General features: G+C 48.4%; 6 protein-coding genes across 6 annotated transcripts; 1 reads left to right on the forward strand and 5 right to left on the reverse strand.

The window, feature by feature from the left end:
- Positions 1 to 3,072: 3,072 nt before the first annotated feature.
- Positions 3,073 to 4,222, reverse strand: GIQ15_02279 (uncharacterized protein; the record flags this gene model as incomplete). The annotated part of the gene is made up of 2 exons (XM_033549696.1): positions 3,073 to 3,730; positions 3,795 to 4,222. The coding sequence occupies 2 exons, from the start codon at positions 4,220 to 4,222 to the stop codon at positions 3,073 to 3,075; spliced, it is 1,086 nt and encodes a 361-aa protein (XP_033406857.1).
- A 1,620-nt stretch (positions 4,223 to 5,842) lies between these two features.
- On the forward strand, positions 5,843 to 6,629 carry GIQ15_02280 (secretory component protein SHR3; the record flags this gene model as incomplete). Its single annotated transcript, XM_033549697.1, has 2 exons — positions 5,843 to 5,888; positions 5,974 to 6,629. 2 exons carry the CDS (start codon positions 5,843 to 5,845, stop codon positions 6,627 to 6,629), a joined length of 702 nt encoding a protein of 233 aa, XP_033406858.1.
- Positions 6,630 to 6,956: 327 nt separating this feature from the next.
- GIQ15_02281 (uncharacterized protein) lies at positions 6,957 to 8,268 on the reverse strand (the record flags this gene model as incomplete). Its single annotated transcript, XM_033549698.1, has 2 exons — positions 6,957 to 7,408; positions 7,521 to 8,268. 2 exons carry the CDS (start codon positions 8,266 to 8,268, stop codon positions 6,957 to 6,959), a joined length of 1,200 nt encoding a protein of 399 aa, XP_033406859.1.
- Positions 8,269 to 9,866: 1,598 nt separating this feature from the next.
- GIQ15_02282 (uncharacterized protein) lies at positions 9,867 to 10,523 on the reverse strand (the record flags this gene model as incomplete). Its single annotated transcript, XM_033549699.1, has 1 exon — positions 9,867 to 10,523. The coding sequence occupies one exon, from the start codon at positions 10,521 to 10,523 to the stop codon at positions 9,867 to 9,869; it is 657 nt and encodes a 218-aa protein (XP_033406860.1).
- A 5,680-nt stretch (positions 10,524 to 16,203) lies between these two features.
- On the reverse strand, positions 16,204 to 18,752 carry GIQ15_02283 (putative endo-1,3(4)-beta-glucanase; the record flags this gene model as incomplete). Its single annotated transcript, XM_033549700.1, has 5 exons — positions 16,204 to 16,226; positions 16,292 to 16,551; positions 16,615 to 16,676; positions 16,742 to 18,463; positions 18,519 to 18,752. 5 exons carry the CDS (start codon positions 18,750 to 18,752, stop codon positions 16,204 to 16,206), a joined length of 2,301 nt encoding a protein of 766 aa, XP_033406861.1.
- A 1,660-nt stretch (positions 18,753 to 20,412) lies between these two features.
- Positions 20,413 to 24,139, reverse strand: GIQ15_02284 (U3 small nucleolar RNA-associated protein 14; the record flags this gene model as incomplete). Its single annotated transcript, XM_033549701.1, has 3 exons — positions 20,413 to 20,662; positions 21,042 to 21,220; positions 21,386 to 24,139. 3 exons carry the CDS (start codon positions 24,137 to 24,139, stop codon positions 20,413 to 20,415), a joined length of 3,183 nt encoding a protein of 1,060 aa, XP_033406862.1.
- Between the last annotated feature and the right edge of the window lie 299 nt (positions 24,140 to 24,438).

Genomic DNA, 24,438 nt, shown 5'->3' on the forward strand with positions numbered 1-24,438 from the left:
GTTGATCCAGGTCCTCCTTGCTCGTACCCGGTGGCTCTGTCCTCTCGGTTCTCAGATTATGCGGGTTTACGGAGCACAGTTACAGAGTACGATCAATCCTACAGCTACCCCCAGATCAACATCAACATCTCCATCAACAAGAACTTCTCTACGGGGTACTCTATCCATGGCTTGGTCCGCCATTCTAGCGTGGCCCCTGTTGTGGGCGTCGAGTTGTATATATCGATCTCGGGTTTCCTTTCTTTTGCCATCGAGACTGTCCTCTCAAATATCCGTATATATAAATAATAATATACGAGAACGAACAGAATCGGAGACGGCTCAAATAGTCTATCGCCTTCGCGTCAACCCAGCTCAGCAGGTCATCTTAACCATTACCCAACTTGAGCCATCCAGCTGCATCGCCAGATGCGCCACGGCGTCCGGGGCAAAAGGCAAACGTCGCAATTCCACCAATTGGACCACGTGTGAATTTTAGGGCCTGGAACTTCCGCGGAGACGCTGAACTGTTATTATGTGCTCCTTGAAGATGGTACTGTCTGGTTGCTCTGGGTGCTGCTGTGTACTCTGTTGTAGTCCGTAGTCGTAGCTATGGAGTATATCAGATGCGATATCACGCCCGTGGGGTTTGGAGCATGGCCGTGGAGCACGGCGGCTTGATGCGACGCGGGAGAGCTCTGCCCGCTAGCATTAACCTAACGGACAGGGAGCGAGAGAGATGGAGGCCTAGGGTTCGCTGGACAGCCAATTACTTTGGGCCTTGGTGACTTCTGGCTGTGATCTATCACCCTTCATCGCAGATAGAATTATGAACGACAGAGGCTTCCCTTGCATACGGAGTATACTCCGTACACCTGAAGACTTCATCTGAACACAACGGAATAGCTGACAGAATTGACAGACACAGCTTATGGATTATAGGGCTGTGTTAGGTCATTGATTATGTGTGACTATGCCATGCAGATTAAGGAGTACAGAGATCGGCTACGTCAGGGTGCCACTCGAGCGGTACAGCACCGCGGTCTTGGTATAAGATCGAGCGATGAATCCTTTGACCACTTGCAGAAACGGACAAGCAGCTGGTGCCCATCTATGCAGCCTCTTAAATATCTTATCCCACGTTCTATGCTTAAAGGGCACGGGAAAGCTGGGAGGGAAAAAAGAAAGGAAGATTAAAGGTTTGTCTACGGGATACGCCGAACAGGCAAGCCGATACGGTAAGCAATAGTCTTTACCCCAGGGAACCCCTTTCGATCCCTGCGTTGAAACCAATCTTGGAGCTTGTCTCGAGGCAAGGCGTTGCTGCTAGCAACTACGATATGCTAGCCAAGCCAGGCCGCGAACGCATCAAGGATATAATATTATATATAGAGACACTCCTTTTTATACAGAGCGCCACAGCTGGACCGATGGTGAGGTTGGTGTATAGCCAGTCACCTGTGATGGGCGTTAAGGTTGGTAAGCCATCATTGCCATAGCAGCTCGCTTAGAACTAGCAACACTATATCTAATATCCATACGGAGTATAGGGTACAAAGAACAGGGCATACGTCGGCTCAACCGCGCAATTCGACTGTCCGTGGGCTGGGTTTCGAGTGTTCAGACAGTCTGTCTTTCATCCCGTTTGCCTGGAGAGTATGGAGGAGGTCCTAAGTATAGGACTGCCTTCCTCCTTTGTCCTAAATAGGCATGCGGAATACATCAGTTGGGTTTCCTGTCTACCGCTCCTGAGCAGATCTACCTATCCTATACAAAGTACGGGGTACGGGGTACCGGCTATGTCATACCGTTAAAGAGGGCGGAGTATAGGGAAGTCGTTCCAGGACATTCCATGTGTCTTCTCAACCAGATTATACCTTACCTACGGAGTATGTCCCTTCGGTCCATCTCGATACCTGGTTGGCCGTGCAGCAGCTTGACTGAAGCTAATCATCCTAAAACGACCTTAACCGACCTTCTCTCACCAATGTCTCTACCGAGGTGCATGTGCCAGGCATTTGTAATAGCCAATATTGTACGTGATGGCTGACATACAACTTCAAGCAGGTAGGGAGCCCATAGGTATAAAGATATGGTGGCGACGCTCTCACACCCAAGCTATACGCAACCCCCCTTCTTCTCACTATAAATACACCGCCTGCTCTCTTTATGTGGCCATCCTTTTAACTCTAGCGGCCTTCGTTGAAGTAAGCTCTTAGCATGATATAGTTAATCTACACCACCTCCTTATCTGACGGGGGCTAGCGATAATGGAAGGATACGCCACTCTAGAAAGTATTTTAGATTAAGATGTTGGCTGAATCGCCTTATATTCTCAAAACAAGAGTATATCCATGGAAATTATTCTTCTACGGGCCGCCACTCGGTATTCCCGAGCGTCCATGGAGGCCCAGAGTTCATTGGCATGGCTTATTATCCAGGGTAACCAGAGGGTCCCTGCCAAAAGTACTTAAGGGTCGCTATACTTTATCCTCTTCCCCTCAGGCCAAGCTCAAGAGTACGCCTAAAGAACCAGACGATAGCCCAGCCAATAGCCGATGAGGAAAGTTCTGAGATAGCACATTTTCCATGGACGACGTGGAGGATAATGCATTCCTGAGGTGTAAGACAGCCTAACTTGGCTGTCACAGGCCCAATCAGAGCAAAACTCCAGCGTCCCCGTCAACAGGAATACACTGCTGTCCATGCCAGCCTCAACTTCCTACAGCCATATCAAAGAGTATCTTGGATATCTTATTGTGATATATCAGAAGAGTATGTACAACGCCTGTCCCTAAACCGCCACCTTTGGTATATTCATAAGAGTAAAGATAGAGCTTTAAAGGCCCAGCACATGTCGCACCTGCACGTGGCGGAATTCATGGATCCCGTCTTCAACGCTCGAGGATAATATAGGCTCAGTTCGTGAGGGGTATATACCGCGCGGCTTCTCTGTTTGCCTCATCGTCTGAATATGCTGGGATGGCTGCTCGAAATCCACTATGCGTTCATATCTTAACTTACAATTAGGGCCTGGGCTGTGATGGTAATGGACATTAGACAGTGTTAAGTCGCTATGGGGAGGGTTAATTCTTACCATTGGACCTCATACCCGGTTCCGCTCTCCTTACTTTCCAACTGGCAACCCGGACATTTCAACATGGCCGTGGGTGGCATCCAAAATACCATGCTCATAGTCACTGTCCTTCCTGGCAAAAACACCGAGTCCCATGGCGCATCGAAATTTAATCGGCGATTAGAACTGGACTCTTTCATGGCATATTCCATGTTCTTAACCTTCTTCCAGCCAGGGACGTGGCGGAATCGAGCTTCCAATACGGCCTGAAAGGCTTCAAAGGAATTAATAAATTCAACGTGGAAAGGGGTCACTCTTCCATGTGCATCTTCCAGTTCCACAGGATGCTGACGCTCTATCTGCGGGGGTAAGGAAGGCGCTTGGTATTCTTGCTGCGATTGCGCTTGTGATTTTTGTAGATCAAGCGCCATCCTGCACACTTTCATATTCATGTCGAAAGCTTCCAACATGACTGATCGTACATCGCGGACTTTGGGCTGTGTGTCTGAAAGCTCTAATATGTCTGATATCCTGCTGATGGTGTCCGCTTGTGCTCGAAGCATGTTGTGCGTCTGTCCTATCTGGCTCTGCGTCTCTTTCATCATCATAGCTGATTGTTCCAGCGTGCCTCGACCAAAGTCTCTTATTTCGTTCGTTTGTAGCGCCGCCATTGAGCTACAGGAACTGTGTTAGCCCAACGAAAGGAAACAACCATTTAAATTATTAGCAAAGTACTTACGATTGCAAGGTAATTAAGAGAGTATTTATGCTTGTCGTGTGGCCCAATATTTCGGTCCTCAGGGTATCTACCTCTGTCTTCATACACAAAGCCCATTCCACTTTATGCAGACGTGTTCGGAACTTGGAAGCCGTCTTCTCCTTTCCAAGTGACGCCTTGAATTTGGCATTTTGCTGAAGGAATACCTCGATAGTCTGTTGACATCGTATTGCAGCATCCTCGAGCGCTAGCTTTTGGGATTTCTGTGATTCATCGAACTGCAAATAGCGTATTTCTTCCAGGCCATGCACGAGACTGTTCAGGTCTGCAACAAGCCGTTGGTAGGTTGGACTTGCACCCGTCCCCTCCCGAAACGCTAGAAATATTGATTTAGCTACCTTTGTACAGGCGATGAAGTCGCCGACTGAAAAGCCGAAGCCTGCAGCCATGCTGGGGAAATATTAAACATTCTCGGCCGCCCAAAAGATAGGAGCAACGCATCATTGGGGAGGGGGAGCTATGGCATATATAAACGACAGATATAACTCACATAGAGTTCTTCAGCTTGGAGCTATCGTGTGAATCATATCGTTTTGATCCTAAACCCCGCTGTAGCTAGCGGGCTTAGTAGCAAGTTTATGATCCCTGGCTATTTATGTTGTTGACCCCGATTGGTTGATTCTGGATCAGCTCCCAATGCCATCTCTTCACTCCAAGCATTGTTCCCTGCAAGATGCATAGCTGATCACCAATGTCACGTCCGAGAAAGAGGGGATAACACGGGAAAAAAAGCAAAGGTCCTGCACAGCCGGGTGTGTTTTCGTCTGTGCGAGAATGATGAGATTAGATTGTTACACTTCAATGAATCTGCACCTTCGATGGCCCCTTGGCCATTCATTAATATTAACGGTAGCGTCGTAAAAGTATAATTAATATGTGAGCGGCTTCGTATTTGGAGCATAGCAGGCAGGTCCTATAGCTCTAACAGGGCCAGTGGTGGTAGGTGTCAAGGCACATTTTATCTAGCAGCCTGGCAATCCTTCAGAGCGGCAGTGATGCAGTCGGCTGTATACAGGAACTAAGAGAATGTTGAGATCCCTAATGAAAGTTCGTAAGGACCCGGAGTTTTACTCTCATGTCCGTCTTTTAGATTGTCCTTGACTTATCCTTAGAACTTGCATTTCGGTCTGTGACGTTCAATCTTGAGAATGTTCCCTCACGAACGCTTTTAGCCCTGCCATTAATGTAGGTACATTTCTATTCCAGCAGCTCGTAGACTCCGTCTAATCTTCTCGTAGCCCCGAGCAAGGACAACACAACACGTTCCCACTGGCATCTACTAGACCGGTGAAAAATGCAGTTCTTGAATTTTGCTTGGTGAGACGGGAACCTAGAAGTAAATACTAAAATCCATTTCTGGTATTCATGCCAGGAACAGTATCATGAATCGATGATGCCAAGTATAATTCATGTCTCTCTCACAACATCAAGGGTCACTTGGGAGGTCTGACGGTGTATATCTGTCGTCTTTGAATAAACCATCCAACGTCTTTCTCTATAATATCTCGAGAATGTCCAAAGTTGCCGTTTTAGGATAAAATATTACGGATAAACTATCTGCCGAGTTCCCGTGATTTGCGGAGCATCGGTAAATTTCTGACCAATCACAGGCCAGCGTTTAGCTAGCGACCCGGAGAACAGTGTTTACGTAATTCTGGGGAAGGGCCTCCAGGACCCAAGACTTTAAGGAGGAACTAAGGGAAGAGAACAACATCGCCTTCTCGCTTTCTGGAAGGATTCTTCTTCTTTTCTTATTCCTTAGTCCTCGAGGAAGATACGTTGCGTCCGCGACCCTGACCTGTGCCAGCTCTGAACCTGCGCTCGAGAGGTAAGAAGTGTTTTCCGCCCTTTTTTACAACCGGTCAAAGCGATCAATCTCAGCAGTTTTTGCTCTCCCAGCACGGAACCACCACGGCTAACTTGATACCACCAGGACAGATTGGATCAATCACACTCTCACTCTTAGTGCATAGCGTTCGCAGGTAAAGTTGAGAAGGACAAACGCAGTCATGGCTCTCACTAGCGGGTCCTTCGCGGCGTTCCTCATCGTCTGCCGTATGTCTACTTCTCCCCCAGGCTGGCTCTGGCCAAAAGTGAAAAAATATAATAACTTGATCGCTAACTATATTTATCAATTTAGCAACATGCTTCTTCCTCGGAATCATCTTCTCTCTCTTCCCATACGACTACCCGCTGCTATGGTCGGCCACACCTACCCCACCTTCCCACTACGACTATCTCGAGGCCCATTTGCGATTCCTCCATAGCTCTCCGCCATTGATCCCACGTATCCTCCACATCGTCATCGCCGTTGGTCTTCTAGGCCTGATCATGAAGCTATACAAACCAACCGAATCCAACATGCTCTTCGACGGCGCCAGCTTGGTCCTCTACATGTGCGGTATTACCGTCTACATCGCAAACATCGTCAAGGGACTACGTATCGTGACGGATGGTGACTATGGAGCGACCGCTGCAGCAGAGGCTGCAGCAGCCACAGCCGCGGCGGTAGCCTCCGGAGAGAGTGAAGACGATGTCGGCGCAGTTCAACAAGTGCTTGGGCGTGAGGATAGTATGAAAGTCCTTGCGGCAAGCAACACCATCTTGGCATTGGTTTTGATTGGTGTCTTGGTTCTACAAGCTGGCCAGTGGTATGCCGATAGGAAATCACAGCAGGAAACTGAAATGATCAAGTCGAAGGAGGAGGAAAGCGCAGAGAAGAGCAAGGCCAGCAAGGAGGCTTCCAAGGCCACGAAACAAAGCAGCAGCTCTGCAGCCAACAAGAAGAAGCAATGATTTGATTCCTTATTGATGATAACTGTTCTGCGGTTGATTTTTTTTTAAACTTATCTAAAGGATGTATGTCGGTGTAGATTTGATAGTGAGTGCAGTTAGGATATGAGCTGTAATGTGTAAAAAAGACCGGATGTCCAAAATAAGATATTTATCTTGTAATTATCATAATCATCAGATCATTTTGGTTCCAAATGGTAAGATCTGGAAAGGTACGTATATGTATATATGTATATATAGTATAGGAGATGGGGGTAAGGCCAGAAAAAGGTGCAAATACAATCGGACTTGAAAGAAAAGGAATGGATACAGGCAGTACCCCGAAAGAGCTCAAGCATTCAGCTGCCTGGCGGCATAGGGCAATGTTTCTTCCGTGGAGAACGAGAATGGGCTTTTGGGAATATCTGGGGACCGGGGACTAAGAGCCTTTGCAAATAACCCATCCTGTACGTCCGATGGGTTCACATGATTATTAACGTCGTTATTCATGCTGCCGTTGTTCCCAATGGGTTGCATATTCAACGAGGCGAACCCGGAGTCCTGCTGTTGCTGCTGGCGGATAAAGTCTGGCGGAGCATGAGCTATTGGCTGTCTGATTATTGGTGGATCGGCCTGGGCTTGCGTTGGTGGCGTCGACAGTTGGGGCTTCAGTTGTGTCTGTGATCGCGGAGTGGGCGCGTTGATCGGGGTGTTACCAGTGTGGAATGAGCTGAACGAAGATATCGCCATGTCTGGCTCATCGGGAGATAGTGGATGAAGATGTGGATCGGAAGTTGGATTCCCTACATGCATGTTAAAATATAGATACCATGATCTACCGTGTTATATTGAAATATATAACGTTGGCTGCGTGCTTATTGTTTAAAAAAAGGGGGGATATATATATGCACTTACCCATGGGCTTCCGGGTTAGGTCCTTCTCACTCGTCCCCAACCGCAGCCCCCGTAGCTTCTCACTCAGTCGGCTCCCGCCTGTTGGTGATACGGGAGTAGCGGGACTGAGCGGCGGCGCATTCAAATTAGATAAAACATTTGTCGTCACCAACGGAGCAAGGCGCTTCACGACGACTCCAAAGTTGGCCTCTATCCATTCCTTCTCCTCAATAGCCATATGCAATGCGATACCCTCGGCGTTATACTGCGACTCCTCTTTGATCTCCTTATCCAGCACCTGCAGCCTCTTCTTCGCCCATATCGTATGCAGCACTCCCTTCTTCCCCGCCGTCCGCGCAGTGGCTCCCAGCTCTGGAGGGTAGATCGCGGGCAAGGGATTGATCTGGATGGACTCGCCTCGCTTCACCGTCGACGCCGAGCTAGGCGGGGGTTCGTAGGTGAGTGTGATGGTCGGCGGGACCGTGGCATGCGGTGGCAGCATAAAGTAGCACCGTCGGACCTGGTCGGTTGCCTGGTCGTGGGCGGGCAGGACGGTGCGCTTCCCATCCCATGAGACGTGCCATGAGCCGGTGGTGGATCTGGTGAGGTCGTCGTCCTCCCATTCCACCATCAGGATCTTGGTGCCCTCATTGCCCTTGCCCGCCTCGAACTCGAAGCGCCCCAGAGCAGTGAGAGATTGAAGCTTATTGGGAACGCGCGGTGTTTCCAGAGCAGCAAACTCGCTGTCCGGGGTGAACTCGCGAGCCATGGCCCAGTCAACGAGCTCCCGGTATTTATTTTAGGCAGTGACCGTTCGTTAGTAGAGAGGGAAAAACAAATACTATGCAGACCGACGTTGTAACCTCTGGTCCCTCCGCTCTGTTTGCGCCCTCTATCATGATGTGATTATTTTTAGGCTGTCCCCTCCCCCTAGCCGTGGTTATGGGGAAATCTAAATTAATCCGCGGTCTCCTGTTGCTATTAATAGGATCAAGATGCGGCTCACTTAGCGCCGCCAAGCCGTCACATATCAGACAATAGACAATGGACAATAGATATAATAGGAGACATAACAGGACCATGATATCGAGAGAGGTATGAAGATTCAGACGGAGTATGCACATATAACGGTCCCGAGGCAACCGCATCCCAAGACCCAGTTCTATTCTGCGCGGTGTTCTCACCCTGGCTCCATGCGCATGAGATTTCTGGCCTCCACGATATCATTGTTTTATGATATTGTCAAGATATTATCTCGACATTACTGTGAAGCATTGAGTTGCTGTCGCTTCTATTCTTTGCCACCAGGCCAAGTTCAGGAACAATTCCGACAGACATGCATTTGCATGTCCTTGGTTGATTCTAAGCGCTGAACCTGTGGCACCCCGGGCCCATATTTGACTAATCCTGGTTACGTATCGCCATAGGATGGTGTCTACCTCCCCGTCAATAATAGCTTGAGCCATGAGCCTAGTAACCCTTGACATGTTGGATAAAAACTCATGCGCAGTTGAAATGGATACCATAGTCTCCCGCTTATGTACGTCACAGCATTGATATCACATCGCCGATCCATATAAATCCCACAACTATGAGCAGTGAGCTATAAAAAGACAGTATAATTACGTAGCTAGCTGGTCAGCGGGTCCAGTATTCAATGCGTGTGTCCAGTCATGGAGGCGCAAGGTATTTTGCAAACTTATATCATCATCACAAATACTCCGGAGAGCACGAATGTAATGTATATGCTGGGTAATGGCATGCGTAAATCAGCTCCAAGTGCATATAGACGCCCAAAGATGCTAATTATAGAGAGGTGGAAGCATTCTAGGTGCTTAGTAGTAGACCTTGCTTCCATGTGCTGAGTTTGAACCTTGTCGTGGGCATTTCATACGAGCTCGAGGGGTACCAATAGAATGTAGTGAAGAGAGGAAGGAGAAGGTCAGGCTCGTCATATCGAATGGTCTCTAAGCACGAATTAAATACAAAGTATATCATGAGAAGCCAGCAAGCGGGTAAAACTGTGTATTTCATGAACCTCATCAGGGTTCAGTACATACATAAAGCCAGATCAAATGAAGATTCCAGTTGTCCTAGCTTAGTCTCCAGGGATATCAAATCCCATGTGTATAGATAGGTATGAATTAAAGAAACGTCACAGCGGGACTCCATGCTCAATCACAAACCACCAAAGTAAACAATTAAGGGAAAAGAATAACATAAGAAATGAGGCGTCCCAGCGAGTGAAGTAGATTATAGTGATGATAATGACGTCGTCAGTCATGAGCGCATAGCCGTATTAGAGTATGAGGCCCAAGAGTAAGCAGTTGATTCATAAGTGTGGCCAGCATGGATAGGGGAATGTATCTATTCCTCAGCTTTCCTTCGCTTTCCCTTGGGAGCTGGTTCGAGAGCTGTGCGCTTATAGGTTATGGTTCTGGTAACAACATGGCGAACACTGATAGGTCGTGAGCAAGAAGAGCATCGTGGGGTTTCGGTGCGTCGGGTAGTCGATTCAGTTATCCAGTCTGGAGGAGGTAACGGTGACCGGGCAGAGCAACATCTCGGAGAGTCAAAGCTAGGGGACGTAGACTTTGGAGACGGGGCAGTTATGCGTAGCGGTCTTGCTGAGGTGGGAGTCTTTCGGACTCTATCACTGCTGCGGTAGTGGTGGTGATGTAGAACTACTGGAGAGGAGGTAGTCGATGCCACGGTTGGCGACTTGCGACAGGCATTTGAGCAGCTGCAGAAGTAAGGGCTGGTCGCAGAGGTATGGGACATTGCGGCAGCCAGACGGTCGAAACTCTTGTCTCTCGCGCTCGATGGAGAGGCAACTATGGGAGTGACGACCTTGAGGAAGTCCGTGTATGCCATGGGCGGGGTGATGGGCGTCCTGAGAAAGTCTTCCTGCTTGATAGACTCCGTTTTGCCAGAGAAGAGCGGGCTGTCGTGCAATTCCGATGGAAAGGTGGGCGACTTGGAAGTCTTCAGAGGCGCAAGAGTAGGCTTTGCAGACGGCGCCATGGTGAACGGAGACCTTTCAACCGGGTATCCTCGAGAGTGCGAAAGGGTGTAAAGGTGCCTCTGGAGGGGGAGAAGGAGAAAGGTGAAGAGTCGTTTCGAAGGGAGGGAGGGAAGTTTAAGAACGGATATGCCACAATAGAACGACGAGAGAACGGATAAATGGCCGGAATACGGCAGGGGGGGCTAAAGTAAGATTTCGTCCCGGCGATGTATATGTATCCAGTACCTCTCGGCGAATACACTTACAAATTTATGGGATGTAATCGCGCGGCGTAAGGAGGATAGAGGGAACGGAGGGACGAAAAGGCGGGTCGAAGGGGGGGGAGGGATAGTTGATCTATAGATCCAATAGCCTTCCAGAACAAAGAGCAATGCCACAAGACAAAGACGATTTGCCACAGGTAGAGTAAGGCGCCTATGCGAGTGAAGGACGGCCGGCGTAGCTTCACAAACCAGAAGGGGGTCGGGTCTGGGGGGTAAGAGATGTCAAGCAAGAGTAGGAGAGGGCGATGTCCCTGGTCGATGTTTCTGATTTCTTCAATCTCAAGCACAAAGTTGGGCGGCTAAAGTTGACAAATGAGAGAGCAGCGAGTGGGTCAAACAGTCCAGGAACAGACTAGCGGCGGCTCCAGGATTAGAAACGGCTAGTCCCGATAAGGAAGGGCGGGTCACAGCGTCGCGAACCTTAATGCAGCCCGGATTGGGGCCAAAGTTAGGGCTCAGGGCGCGCTGGGCCTCGTGATTGGCTGGCTCGTCACAAGAACAACCCCGGAGAAGGGGCAAGGGTTGATGCCAGTTGATGCGCTTTTGCAGGTGATGGGCGTGATATGCAGGCTGCTGGCTGGAGGATGCGTGATAAGTCGGTGTGATGGGCTGAGCCGGCTGGGATCAGTGCAGAGAAGTGGAGTTGGCCCTGGTTTGTCCTGTTGGATAGGCCTTGTCAGCGAGTGTCGCCGTGCTTGATCGCAGGATACCATACCTGACTGGATACTCGAATACTCAAATACTCGAACTAGAGTTGGGCTTGGTGGGTGCCAATGCTGAGTGTTAGGGTTAAGCGTTGAAGTGCTGTGGAGGCGATATATGAATGGCAACTGGGCTGTGCTGGTCAAAGAAGAAGATGAGTGAGTTGATGAGTGAGTTTGGTGACAAAGAGAACCAACGTTTACGGTCTCTTCGCTCCTATTTATCTTTGAACGGCCCTATCTTCGCGCCCTGTCCAGTTTGTTTATGCCTCTCTGCCTGGCCAGGTTCCTACAGACAAGCGCCCAGGAATGAAATGTTTCTGTTCCCGCCCAAGGAGTGAGATATCAAAATGTTAAATGTCAGCCATACCTTCCAGGGCTGTTGGCCAATCATCCTCCCAGAACCGCTCAGCATAGAGCGCGTATGTAGCAAGTGCTCTTTCAGCATCGCTGCTGGTTGGTACTTGACAGCCTGACGCCTTCGCGCGCGACAGCACCGTCAGTTCCACCCCGGCGGCAATCCGGCGTCACTCCAGCAACGATACTCGCCCCGGTCATCTCACCCCCTTTGACGGCGGTAACTGTCTGGCTTCTGGCATGGTTCAGTGAGATGCATGTCATTCTTCGGCGGGTATATGCAGGAAACGGTTCCATCACGGCGACAAATCTCTACTCTCAGATTGGCCAGCTGCCACCCTTCTTGTCCCAAATAGGAAATCTTCACACTACTTAAGCTACCGCCATGTGGTATTGCCTGCTCTGTTTATATCGAACTGGACCATTCTCAAAACTTTATGGCATGCATAGAGCTCCTTTGTTTCATTACTTATGGGCCGTCGTGCTTCATCTCGCGATTCTTCAGCGTTACGCTGGCCAGAATGGCAACTTCCAGGAGATACCTTTGTAGAAAAGTATCTCCTGAAATATCATAGAGGATATGGTAGGGGATGTCGGTGCATCTCATTGGGCAGCATGCAATATGCAGAGGCAAACATATTCCTTGCCTGATGCGGCCAGCATTCTCAGCCCAGCGCTAGTTTACGAAATGCAGAGAAGAGGTTTGTTCGCCGGAATGTCGATTTTCGAGATATTGCGGCGCAGCCAACCTGCTCTTGGACCCAAAGGAGCTGTTTGTTTGCTGTAGCCTCCGGCCGATGGACAGGTTATTCCCAATCGGTTAAGACTTTCCCTCTTTAGGTCGTGTTATGCGAAGCAACGACTACCGCACCGTTATTGTTACGAGATCTAACCCAACCTGCTACTCTGAGTTGATGTTGCCTCGCATTTAGCGCTCAGATGTATGCCATATTTGGACTCAGGTGGATGTTCCTCCAGTTCCCCGTTGGTTATACTTTTGGTCCTGTTGGCTTTCATTATCTGTGCCTTCAGCTCACGCCAATCAGGTTTGTTCGGCAACCATTAACTGGAAGCACTGATTCCGGTCTCCATGGTTCGAGCGGCTACAGAGATTTATCCCGGCCCACACGAAGATATCATCGGTTGCCTGTCCCTTTTCATTTGACCACGTCAGATCCTCTACGGACGTGCCGTATATCCATGCATCCGGATATATCCACTTCCAACGTCAATGGTGAATTAAAACCGTTGTCCGCTTGACATTTCCATATCTCGTTACTTCATGCTGGCTCCATGTGACGGCCCGTTGCACACATAATCTTTAGCCCCGTCCACATTCACCGGGCTAATATGGCTCGGACACCAATTCCATTCTGATATGCGCCTTGGGAAGTGGTGTTCAGCAGCCGGTGTCTCTTCCATACCAGTTAAATGATAGAAGTGGCGTTTGCACATGGTGTGCGCCTCCAACCTTCGAGGGCTGCAAGCACCATTATCCATTAACTTCACGAAGGATCCGAGACGCAAGGCAAGCAAGCATATATGTCCAGAATCGTCTAGTGCAACCCCCACCACCCAAGACTAAGAAGCCACTTCTCTTTTCGGTTAAAGCTGGATATCAAGTAGGAAGAAGTTTGGTGTATAGTGTGGGTGATCCAATACTTCGATTCGTCTGGCGCAATCGGCATCAGTCTTTTTAAAAGAATGGGTTTCCAAATCGGACGGACCCCACTCGAATGGTACAGGTTGCATATACTCCGTACATTCAATATATATAAAAATGCCGCCTTTGCCTAGCGCAGTCAATTATCCGTGGCGATCAGATAACCTCAATTTGTCATTGTTGTTACCAGCCAACAGGCTCAGCGGACGCCAGCCAGTGATGTTTCTCACTACTCTGACCGTAGCCTTGCACTAACTCCCTTGAGAAGCCAAGGTTGAATGTCATGTCCCTTTTGGGCCGGGCAGGATGCCATTAAAGGTAATTGTTGGATTATTAGCGTTGCTTCGTGCATGCCACGACATTTTAGGGTGATGTGCCCATGCTCGAAGGAAGTAGGGGGCGGCGCCTAACTTTGAACCTGTCGTCGGTTTCTTGATTGGTGACATGGGTCGGTTAAAATGTCCTTCATAGCAACCTTGACCGTTGTCGCATCGGATATCAAACGTCTACGCACCGGGGTTGGTGGGAAGCATTAACGTGCAGTAGAGCCGATGTGTCCAGCGCCGGCAAGGCAACATCGTTGAACAAGCCAATTCGCGATGCAGCGGCCGGCCGGCGTTCATGTATCGGTAGCAGGAAGAAATAACAGATCTCAACTGAATACGTAAATTAAGTAGCATTGATTTCTATGATCACCGAATAGGCCCGGACCATGCCTCCATTTCCTAACATACAACGCGTAGAGCTAGCACGACAAATAGTATACGCGAAAATGAATATGATAAACAATGAATGAATGTCTCCCGTCATCAGCATTCCTCTCCCATCGCCCTCAATAAAGAAGACACAACGGGAGAGAAACTTCCTATCGAGGATTAATACTCTCCAGAACCTGAAGAATCTAGTACAACCAGATTCTATGGCAACACGTCACTTTGGGGTTATAGTTTTGATAAATGACGGTCGTGGCTGGTTCTGTTAGCTTTTTTGATACTGGAGAGAAGAAGAAGAAGAAAAAGAGAAAGAATTTTGTGTGGTGAAAAAATATTTTATGCCAGGCCTTGGTCACGTGGTATTGATTACGTATAATCCTTTTTCCATACCGAGCATCACGGGACCTAGAACTCGATAATTCAAGTTCCAACTGGATATTTGAGAAGACGAACCTGGTTTGATATTGGCAGAGGAGTGTTTGATAAAGAAGTGTCTCTTTTATTCCATAATTGGGAGACCATGCAACGCGTCCAGCCTATCGATTGCAAACGCCTATAGAAGGCTACATAAAAATACAAGTTGCTATAGTTCCTGGATGAAAAATCCCAGATATGGAATTCATCATCCGAATGCACCAAAACTTGCTCCAAGCCTCGCGTTGATAGTTATTGATTGCCAAAGCTAATCATCTGAAATTCCAAATGCCAGTCCCAAAAAAATACCCACGATCATTCCTGCCAACATGACTTGGAAGACCAGCTTTGTTCTGCGTCGCTGCGTCATACCATCTAGCCAGCGACGATATCTCATCTCAGATCTCTTCCAGCGCCCAATTCGAGGCCTAGTGTTATGGCGCTGAAAATAGCGATCGTCAACAACGGGTAGGGACTTGCTATGCTTGGATCCTTGAGAGACAATGGTATCACTTCCGCTCGTGCCGCTTTCGAGATCGTGTGATGGATATCTCCGGGCCCCCCATCCCCGTGGGCTATGCTGGACATTCTCGTTGTTGGAAGATGTGGACAGTTTGGCGTACAAAGGCGGTGTTATCGATCCTGGCTGGGTGGCCATGGGGTTGTATTCGTCTTCCGGTTTGCTAAGATATTGTTCACTTGAACCGAGCTGGTGTCTGTTGCGCCGCTTGGGGCTTGAAGGATGAGTGGGTTTATGAATGCTTGATTCAAATGCCGGCTGTGGCGCGGCGATGGGCGGTAGGGCGTCTCTCATCGTTGGCATCCTGGTAATCTGTCTCTTCTTATTCCAGACTCTGGCCCGTGAGTTGATAGTGCTAATCGGAGGCCACGCTCATAAGCTTGGGATAATGTTATCTAACAAGAATGCAGTTTGAATTAATAAAAATGCCGTGATAACTTTGGTACTATAAAGTCCGCATCTTATGTCTGCCATAGGGTTACGAGTTCGATGATATCTCAAATAAACACGAAGATTATCACTCTTTTACATCGCACTTTCCGTACGAAAATGTCAACATATATGTCTACTTTTCCTAAAGGTTTACTCTGTATTGTCACCTCCTTGGGAAAGGGCAACTGGGGAGGTTATGTAACTTAGAAAGGATGGAAACCATCTACTCGTTCCCGCTACATCATCCGAGAGACTTAACAAATATACCTATATCATTGAGTGAAAAGTTCGGGTAATATATATAAAAAACAGTTTAACCAAAGGTATGTCATATCATTCATATTGTCATCATGTATAGTGTTTTAACGAGAGTCATTGAATAGAGCTAAAAACATGCTCGAAAGAAAGGGTCCCGAGGTGCATGAGGTGCATCTTGCCTCATAGATAAATGGAAGAACGTGTATATCCTGTGGGTATATTTAGAGACTACCCCCATAAAAATCTGGGGGTGGTTCTAGTTTATCAATTCAAACAGAAAATTCCTTTGTAAAGTAAGCGTAGTAGGAAAAACAAATTGGAAATAAGTTCAGTTAGTTGAACCGATATGCGTAGCATATCATCTTGGTCCACCACCGAGACCTAGAAGAGTGAATCGTTAGAGATCGTACCAGGACATAATGGGTAGTATAGGGTAGGTAGCTTACCGGCTGCATAGGCAAGATACCATATACGGCTCGCACCACCATCAATTGTAGAAAGATCCAAGTTTGGCTGAGCGAAGTATTTCCAGGAAGCTTCGGGGTCAATCAAGGCCAGGTTCGCATAGAGAACTCCCTTCCAGCCTCCTGTTACTTTCTCTGCAGGGGCGGCTGCACCAGATGCAAACATTGCATCCCACTCTTCTTTGACGAATTCTGCGCTTCGGGTGTAAGCAGAGTTTGGAAGGAGTGGAAGCATATGGATTCTGAAATCGAGAGTGTTAGTGACTAAGACGCCTTGAAAGTGAATGTATAATTAGTTAACTTACGCCTGAATATATTCGAGGTTTGCTCCGAAATAAGTGGTGTGATCAATCTTGTTTTCGAACATCTAGATCAAAGTTTGGTTAGCATTTTATATCCTCCCGGATTTGCATTGAACAGTTCAAGACTTACAATTCCGGTGACTTTGTTGCCAATGAAGTTCTTTGGCTGATTGACGTTGTCACTCTTCATCAAGAAGTAGTTGTTCAAAGATCTTGCAAGGATACCAAGCATCAAGTTTCCTCGAGCTTCCATGCTCTTATCACCCGTGGTCTTTCCCCACATTTTGATAGCATACGCATACATGGTATCTTCGGAAGTGGATTCCTGGTCCTTGCCATCAGAAGATTCAAACAGTCCCTTAGCCCAGGAATGGCCTTGGAACCAGTCAAAGGCGCGAGAGAAAGGAAATAATTCATCATTGTCGACGGAGTTGCCAGAATCCCGAACAAGCATGTTCACGTAAGCCTTGTTGGCATCAAGCCATGCAGGGTCTAATTTTCCAATGATAGCCGCGGATAGGATAAAGTAACCATAGTGGAAATGGTGGTCATTGTAGAGAGTGTTTCCAAAGTCAAGACCAATGTCTCCGCTCTGATAAGTTCCAGAGGAAACGACACCTTTCCAAACAGTATCGTAGACCAGGGGGATTTGTTGTTTATTCTCGACAAAACGGGCAAAGGCGGCTTTCAGGCCATTGAGGGGTCCCGCGGCCAAGCCCTTGTCTCCCACAAGTTCAGAAATGGTGTAAATGGCACCGGCAAACTTGTTAAGACCCTTACCGCTGAAGTACATGCTGTTGAGGTTGGTCTGGGGTCCCATGTCCTGGGACAACTCATTTCCAGCAATAGATTTGATTGTGTTCTTCACTGCCTCAGAAAGAGTAGACTGCGAACCGGCGCCAGCCTTCCAAGGTGAAAAGTCCATTGAAAGTGGGAGGTTGCTCTCAACCATTGTCCACGAATCTCCAACACATGCCGTGGCCATGCCCTTGGTAGTGGTGCTCAGCTTCATGTTTTTCACGGTATTCTTTGTAGCATCATCAAACGACTCCACAAGATGTGGTAGAGCATACATCACAAGGGATCCGCCCTTTCCTGCCTTCTGGAATGCAAGCTTGTAGGTACCTTTGGCATCACCCGAAACTGAACCGGTGATTTTGACGTTTGTTGCATAGGAACCTGCAGACTTGTCATAGATACCCTCACCCTCACTGCTAGATGGGTTCTTAGCCACTTGGATAACACCCTTGAAACCGGTAGGACCGCTGATAAGCTTGTTGTTCTCAAGCTTCATTTTTGGATCTGAGCCATTTTCGGGGATAACATAAAGTAGCCAGTTCTTGTCATCTTCCAATGTGATCTTGTACTTGAAGATACCACCCTGTGGGGATCCAGCTGGTTCTAATTTTCTGAATAGGACGGCTGACTGAATGGCAGGCTGTAGATTGTTGTAAATACCGGTAATGAATCCCATGCCTTGAACCAAGGGGAAAGTAATGCTTTCGGTAGCTCCCGCCTTAGGACGTAGGATAGTTTCTGCCGAAAATGCTTTGGGCTTCGAAACTGACAGCGTAGTTGAGTCCTTGAGTTCAGAGGCAGAGATGATGATAGATTTAATACCAACGGGGTTAATATAATATCTAATCGGGTTTCCGGGAATAGAGTTATTGGGCTCTCCATCCGCTCTTTGGCTAGGTTCCACGTGAGATATGGACATACCATAGCTGGACGCATTTTTATCTCCTTTTGCCCAGCCAAGAGAATAAGGGTGCGTAAAGGTGTAAGAATTCTGATTACCAAGGAAGAAATTTGCATAAAATTTATTCGTTGAGATTGGGCCAGAATAATTTTCCTTTGAAAGAGTTAATATGTGTTTGACAAGTATTTGGGTTATCTACGGGCCTTACAATGTGGTTAGCCTTCACTGGATGATCACCCCTTGACTTGATATTTGCGGGAATAGGATCCTTTGCGATCGGTTGGAAGATATCTTGGCCGGACATGGCTGTTGGTTCTGGTGCAATCGACGTGGTAGGGCCAGTGCCAGTAGAGTTATCGTAATTACGACCTGCTACCACTTTGGTAGGCGTCGAGCGGTGTCGGTGTGGAATTGGGGTCCATTTTTTCAAAAAATCGAACATTTCGGGAACGGGTATATGGGGTATTCCTGCGCAAGGCTTGTTCCGATACCAACAGCTAGATTTTTCTGCCTTAAACCCAACCTCAGGGATGTCTAAATGAGGATATGGGGGATGAACAGCACCTGGCCGTTCGTGGAAGGTTATGTAAGAGATATCTGTAGGAAACGGAAAAACAGTAGCGTGTCCTTGGGGATCTGGTGGCGAGTACAAGTGCTGAGTTCAGACATTTTAGCATCAAACATAGAGGGTATATTTGGACCATGAGTATTGACAACTTACCCCGTTGCTATCCAATCCACGTACGTTCTTATGTACAATAGGCTGAGGCCTAGTAGGTGTACCCTGCTCATCGTTACAGGCCAAATTAGCATCAATAGGGAACGGAGCGGCATGTGCACCCTGACACGCCAGCAGGGACACTAGCGCTGCCACGCCTGGCAACGTAGTTGGGGATTTCATAGTGGGTAGGGGGGAAAAAGATATTGTTGGAAAAATAGCCAGACACGGAGAAGAATGAAAGGAATGATGCAGCCACAAAAAAAAGACAGGAAGAAATAGAGCAGTTGGGCCCCTTGATATACCACGGCATCATGAAGAAGTCCCAGAAGCAAACCCCATCTAAATTGCAAAGATTAAGGCTACCGCCGATGTGTGGATGGAGCAAATTGTTCATCTGGTCTGGGGATAGAAGATAAAACTCCATAAATGACCTCGCCACAGAGCAGATGTAGCCCACGCATGGGGAGAAAATGGCACACGAGCCATGTGGGTACGGTGTAAAAAATGCTCCTTGACGATTTCATTGGAATAGAGAAGGAAGAAAGGGTATCAGAGTACAACGTCAGGTGGTAGAGACGGGGAAAGGGAGGGGCAGCCTGAACGGGAGTCGAGCCTCGGGGAATGACACGGCCGTATTCAGACGTACGGATGATAAAGAGTAAATAGCCGTGGATGTGTAGTGGTATAGGAAATAAGCAGAGGGAAGGCGGCTCATCTGAGTTAGATATGCAAGGCATGTCACACATCGATGACCCGGATGAGCTAGAACTTACCTATTCTCTATTAGAATAAACGTGGCAACCGTCGATACCTATCGTGACATGTGGAAAAGGAGCAGAGAGGGGCGGGACGGGGGAAGAAGATTCGTGGAAGATGCGTTATAGCGGTCTATATATCGTTCACGGCTGATCTCTTTAAAAGCACTGGCGGATAAACGGAGATCGGGAAGCCGCAACGGGGAGCCCAGTTTTCCCCAGTGAAAGGCGCTTTAGTGAGCGGGAGCTAAATAGATTGACTGCAAGCCTTGTGATACTGGAATATCAAGAGCCTTTTCGCACAGTGGCTGATTTATATAGGTAGAAAAAGACGCAGGGTCAGGGCGAATATAGAATCCTGGCCCTTCGTCATCCGCCGTAGCTAGTTTCCGTGCTAACAGGATGAACCAGAGATCCCCCACTTGGGTTCCTGGAAACATCGCTGCAAGCCCGTGGATGGACAAACCCATGTCTTCATCGTAGAATCCCCCGGCGACGAGTCTCATCGACATCGGGTCAAGATGCTGTCTATCTTGGCCAGAGTTTCGGCCTGGCAAACCGCTCACACCGTCAGTGGTTGGAACCTGCCAAGTACCAAGGGCCGTCGGTCAGCATTGAAATTCCAATCAATGGTCAGTCAAAACACGATCGACATGAGCACATGCGAAGGGATAATCGATCTCGAGGTCCCATCGCGCTGCTGGATCATCTTCTCCATGGCCAGACGGGTTGGAGATGGGGACGCCACCCTCTGCGGTTTGATCTCTTGCCGCAAACAACTCCAGGATAGATCGAAGAGCATCAGCTGATAGGGTCACCGAGTGGTCTCCTACACCACGGTTGCCCGAAGGCGGGTTACACAGAAGAGCGCCTGTTCTATACAGGGTACATAGCAGTATCATCCTCCCTCTTATTCGAGGGCGGCATCGTCAGGCTGGATATGACGTTTTCTGGCAGACGTTGCGGCGTCCCAGAGATGTCTGATGCGGTGTGCTAATGTCAGGGAAGATCCGTGTCTAGTACTACTTTGTTGCAAGCCGGGAGGGTTAGGGGGTTACGGAGCCCTATGCTGTGTGAACTCCCACGGATCTGTAAGGGATCTAAACATAGATATTGCTTGCATAATAATTGTAGTAGATAGGTGAACATGTCGATTATTCATTTATTATTGCTCAAAGGAGATCGTCACAGGCCAGGACAAGGGACGGGATCAAAAAGATCTCCAAATCCCGGAGCTGAGTATAATAATATTTACAATGCGGGCCGTTGGATTGGTTTGATAACACCCTGTTTAATCATCACGCGAGGCTTCGTTGCGGTTTGGAAGGTTGACTTGGTCGTCCACTCAGGGCCAATGGGTAGTCGCAAGGACCGCTCGTACTGCTGCCTGGATTCAAACGGATGTGGGAGCTGGGAAGCGAGATACTTGTTGTTCTAGTGGAGAGGACCAGTCAGACTAATTTTTTTTTACACCTTTAATCACATCTTAATGATTGGTGTGTGGGGGGAATGTGTGTGGAAAATGTGTGTGGAAAATGTGCGTGGAAAATGTGTGGAAAATGTGTATGTGTGAGTGTGTGTGTGTGGAGTGCAACTTACCTTTTTCACCTGTTTTTCGTTAATGATAACTCGGTCAAGTTTTGCGTCCTTTCGCTTTTCAGCGCTGATTCCCTCGATGGTGGTGAACGTCCGTTTAACCCGCTTCTTGTCTGCTCGGCTGAGTCCTGCTCCAGCCCAGCTTCCCCATCCAGGCAGCGTGTCTTCTACCACCTTGTCATCTTCTTCTTTGATGGTTTGCTTTTTCTCGCTATTGAACGTCTGTAGCACTTCATCGCCGGCGAACGCCCTCTTGATCAACTCCTCATTTTTAAGGAGGACGGGCACGCTGGATTCATCCTCATCCTCAGACCGCTCATCATCGTTAACATGCTGAACGGCCGCTTTTCCTGAACCGCCTTGACGCTTTGATTTAGAGCCCCGCTGATCGGTTTCTAGAGGAATAATTGACCCAGAATTGTCAATTAAGCTAACTTCTGCGGTAGCATTGACAGCTCCTTTTTTCGACCGCGGCTTCTTGGACGTCTCTGTAAGCCAGGGATTCTCCCCCTCATCTTCCGTAGATTGTTTTGTGGCATCCAGGTTATGGCGTTTTTTCTTCAAGGATGATTTCGCCTTGGGCTTCTGCTTCGACTCGGAGTTGACGCGAATTTCGATATCGGATTCTGAACCGGAAGCCTCAAGTGCCTCATCATTGCTGGCCTCGCGGTCATGTGAAGACTTCGAAGGGAGCGTATTTGATGCTTTTGTGACCTGTTTGCCGAACTTTTGGCGACCAGCCTCTTCTTGTATCTCTTCTTCCGATGCAGACTTTTCACCATTGAGCTGGCGTTTAATTTGTCTCAGCTCGCGATCGTTTGATTCTTTTCGTGCTGCGTCGGCGTTCTGCATAAACTTCATAGAGAGTAAGCCGGAATATGGTCCTGATTCTTTAGTAGCCTCCTTTTCGTCGCCATTGAGCTTGTCAATCTTTTCTCGCAGTTTAAACCCTTCGATTTCCGATCCGCTCTCATCATCACCCTCAGAGCTCGACGATAGGTACTCATCGTCTTCGTCGACAACGCGTTTCCCTTGAATTCGCTTTTGCAGCTCTTCTTCCCTTCTTGCCAGATCCGCCATCTCCGTTCTGGCCTCTTCGTCCCACGCCGTTCGACCTGTCTGCTTGAGACTCTTAGCCCATTTGCTATCTTTGTGTTTTGAGCCCATCCTAGCTTCTGCGCGTAACCTATCGTTACGCTCTCGATCTTCTTCGTCCATATCCACCCCCGCGGCTGCAAGTGCTTCCTGTTCCGTCTTCTCCAGCCGCTCTCGCTCTTTTCGATGGACACGGCGATAAGCCTTGCTCTTGATCTTCTTGATTCTCTTTGACCGAATTTCTTCGCGGAATAACAAGTCTCTTTGTTTCCGGAGTTCTGCACGACGAGCCTGGATCTCTTCAAGAGAAATTTTCTTCGCTTGGAGCTCCTCGAATTCCTGTATTTTATCCTCTGCGGTTCCATTCTTCGAGTCTGCTAACCCGCTCTCCACCAGTATATTTTGAATGGTAGTTTCGAGATCGGTTCGAGGCTTGGAGTCCACGACTTTAGAAGGCTGCAGCGCATCCGGCTCCGCAAGAGGGAAAGAGAGATGTTCAGCCCGCCTATTGGATTTGACGGTTTCTATCCACCTAGCCAGCGTTTCTTTACTTTTCTCGTAAGCAGCAGCTCGATCAAGGCGATCCTGTTGTCGTTTTGCAAGAGGAACATCTAGTTTTCCAGGAATCCCGGTATTATTTGTCGTAGAAGATGGGTCGTTGTCAATATGCTTCAGTGCGCCCTTCATGCGAGAGTCTGATATACTGGGCATCAAATCTGCCACTGTAAGCTTTCGACTTGGGGCTAAGCCAAATTCTGTAGGATCTCCTCCAGGAACAGCTGTCTTCGGCCTTGTAGCAGTAACTGAACCAGCATTCTGGCCCAAAGAAGTCACAAATCTTTGGAGCTTGGTGAGACCTTGCTTCGTCTCTCCTTCATTGTCGGATATGGATAGCTCAGACGTGTCAGACTCCGCGTCATCCCCATCCTCATCCTCGTCCTCGTCCTCATCGCCTGATTCGGCTGATGAACGGTCTTCATCATCTTCAGACATAGCGTCGGCTTTGCTCTTTTTGCCCTTCGAGGATTTTTTGGGAGCCTCTGCTTCAGATTCCTCCTCATTCATATCCCACGCTGTTGCAAGGTCCACAGCATCCTCCCCAAGATCATCATCTTCCTCATCTTCCTCCTCTTCATCCGAGAAGCCATCAAACTCTTCATTCAATAGATCGTCCTCCCCACCTTCAGATAGCTCAACGTCAGCTTTACGCTTCTGAACCTTTGCAGGCTTCTTGCCCTTTTTCTGCATTGTCGAACTGCCGCGGAACGTAAAGCCTTCGAATTTTTCTTCGTCACTCTCACCCATAGCCTCATCACTGTCAATATCACTGTCGTTATCACTATCGACTGCCCCTATCCTCCACTCATTGCCGTCGCTGTCGCTACCTCCATCGACGTCCGATCCGTCCTGGTCTAGCCCTCTTCGTGGTCGTTTCGACCGGCCGGCGTCCTCATCCTCGTCATCGTCACCGTCCATCCCGCGCTTTCGGGTAGGCTGGCTGAGTTCGTCGTCGCCGAGCCGGTGTCTTCGCATTTTTGTCTTTGTGGGATATTGTTTCTCTGCTGTAGCCAGCGCATTTAAGTTGTTTTTCGGCCGCCTCTTCGCCGCAGGTTTTGCCCGCTTCTCCTGCGGCTTAAGGATATTCGATCTTCGTCCCGCCATTGTTGCGAAAACAGCCGGTGACTGCAGAATGCCGAGCTGTAGATACAAATCGTCTTCTTAAACTTATCAAGATTGTTTCTATCATAGATATTTTTTTAGTGGGTCCGCGGCACTTTTTTAGGTGTGAAAATACCGCGCGCTGATTGGCTGGAGCTTTCGTTGCTAAAGAACCAAAAAAAAACTTCCCTTCAAGGGAGATTGAACACATAGTTGAAAGCTGCAGTTTCATTGACAAGTTAACTCGACAAGAAGCACCGTGGGCAGGGGAGAGACTCTGGTTTAATATACACGCCATCCGC

This window comes from Arthroderma uncinatum (assembly GCF_011692745.1).
Source record: "Arthroderma uncinatum strain CBS 119779 chromosome Unknown scaffold2, whole genome shotgun sequence".
Taxonomy (NCBI): domain Eukaryota; kingdom Fungi; phylum Ascomycota; class Eurotiomycetes; order Onygenales; family Arthrodermataceae; genus Arthroderma; species Arthroderma uncinatum.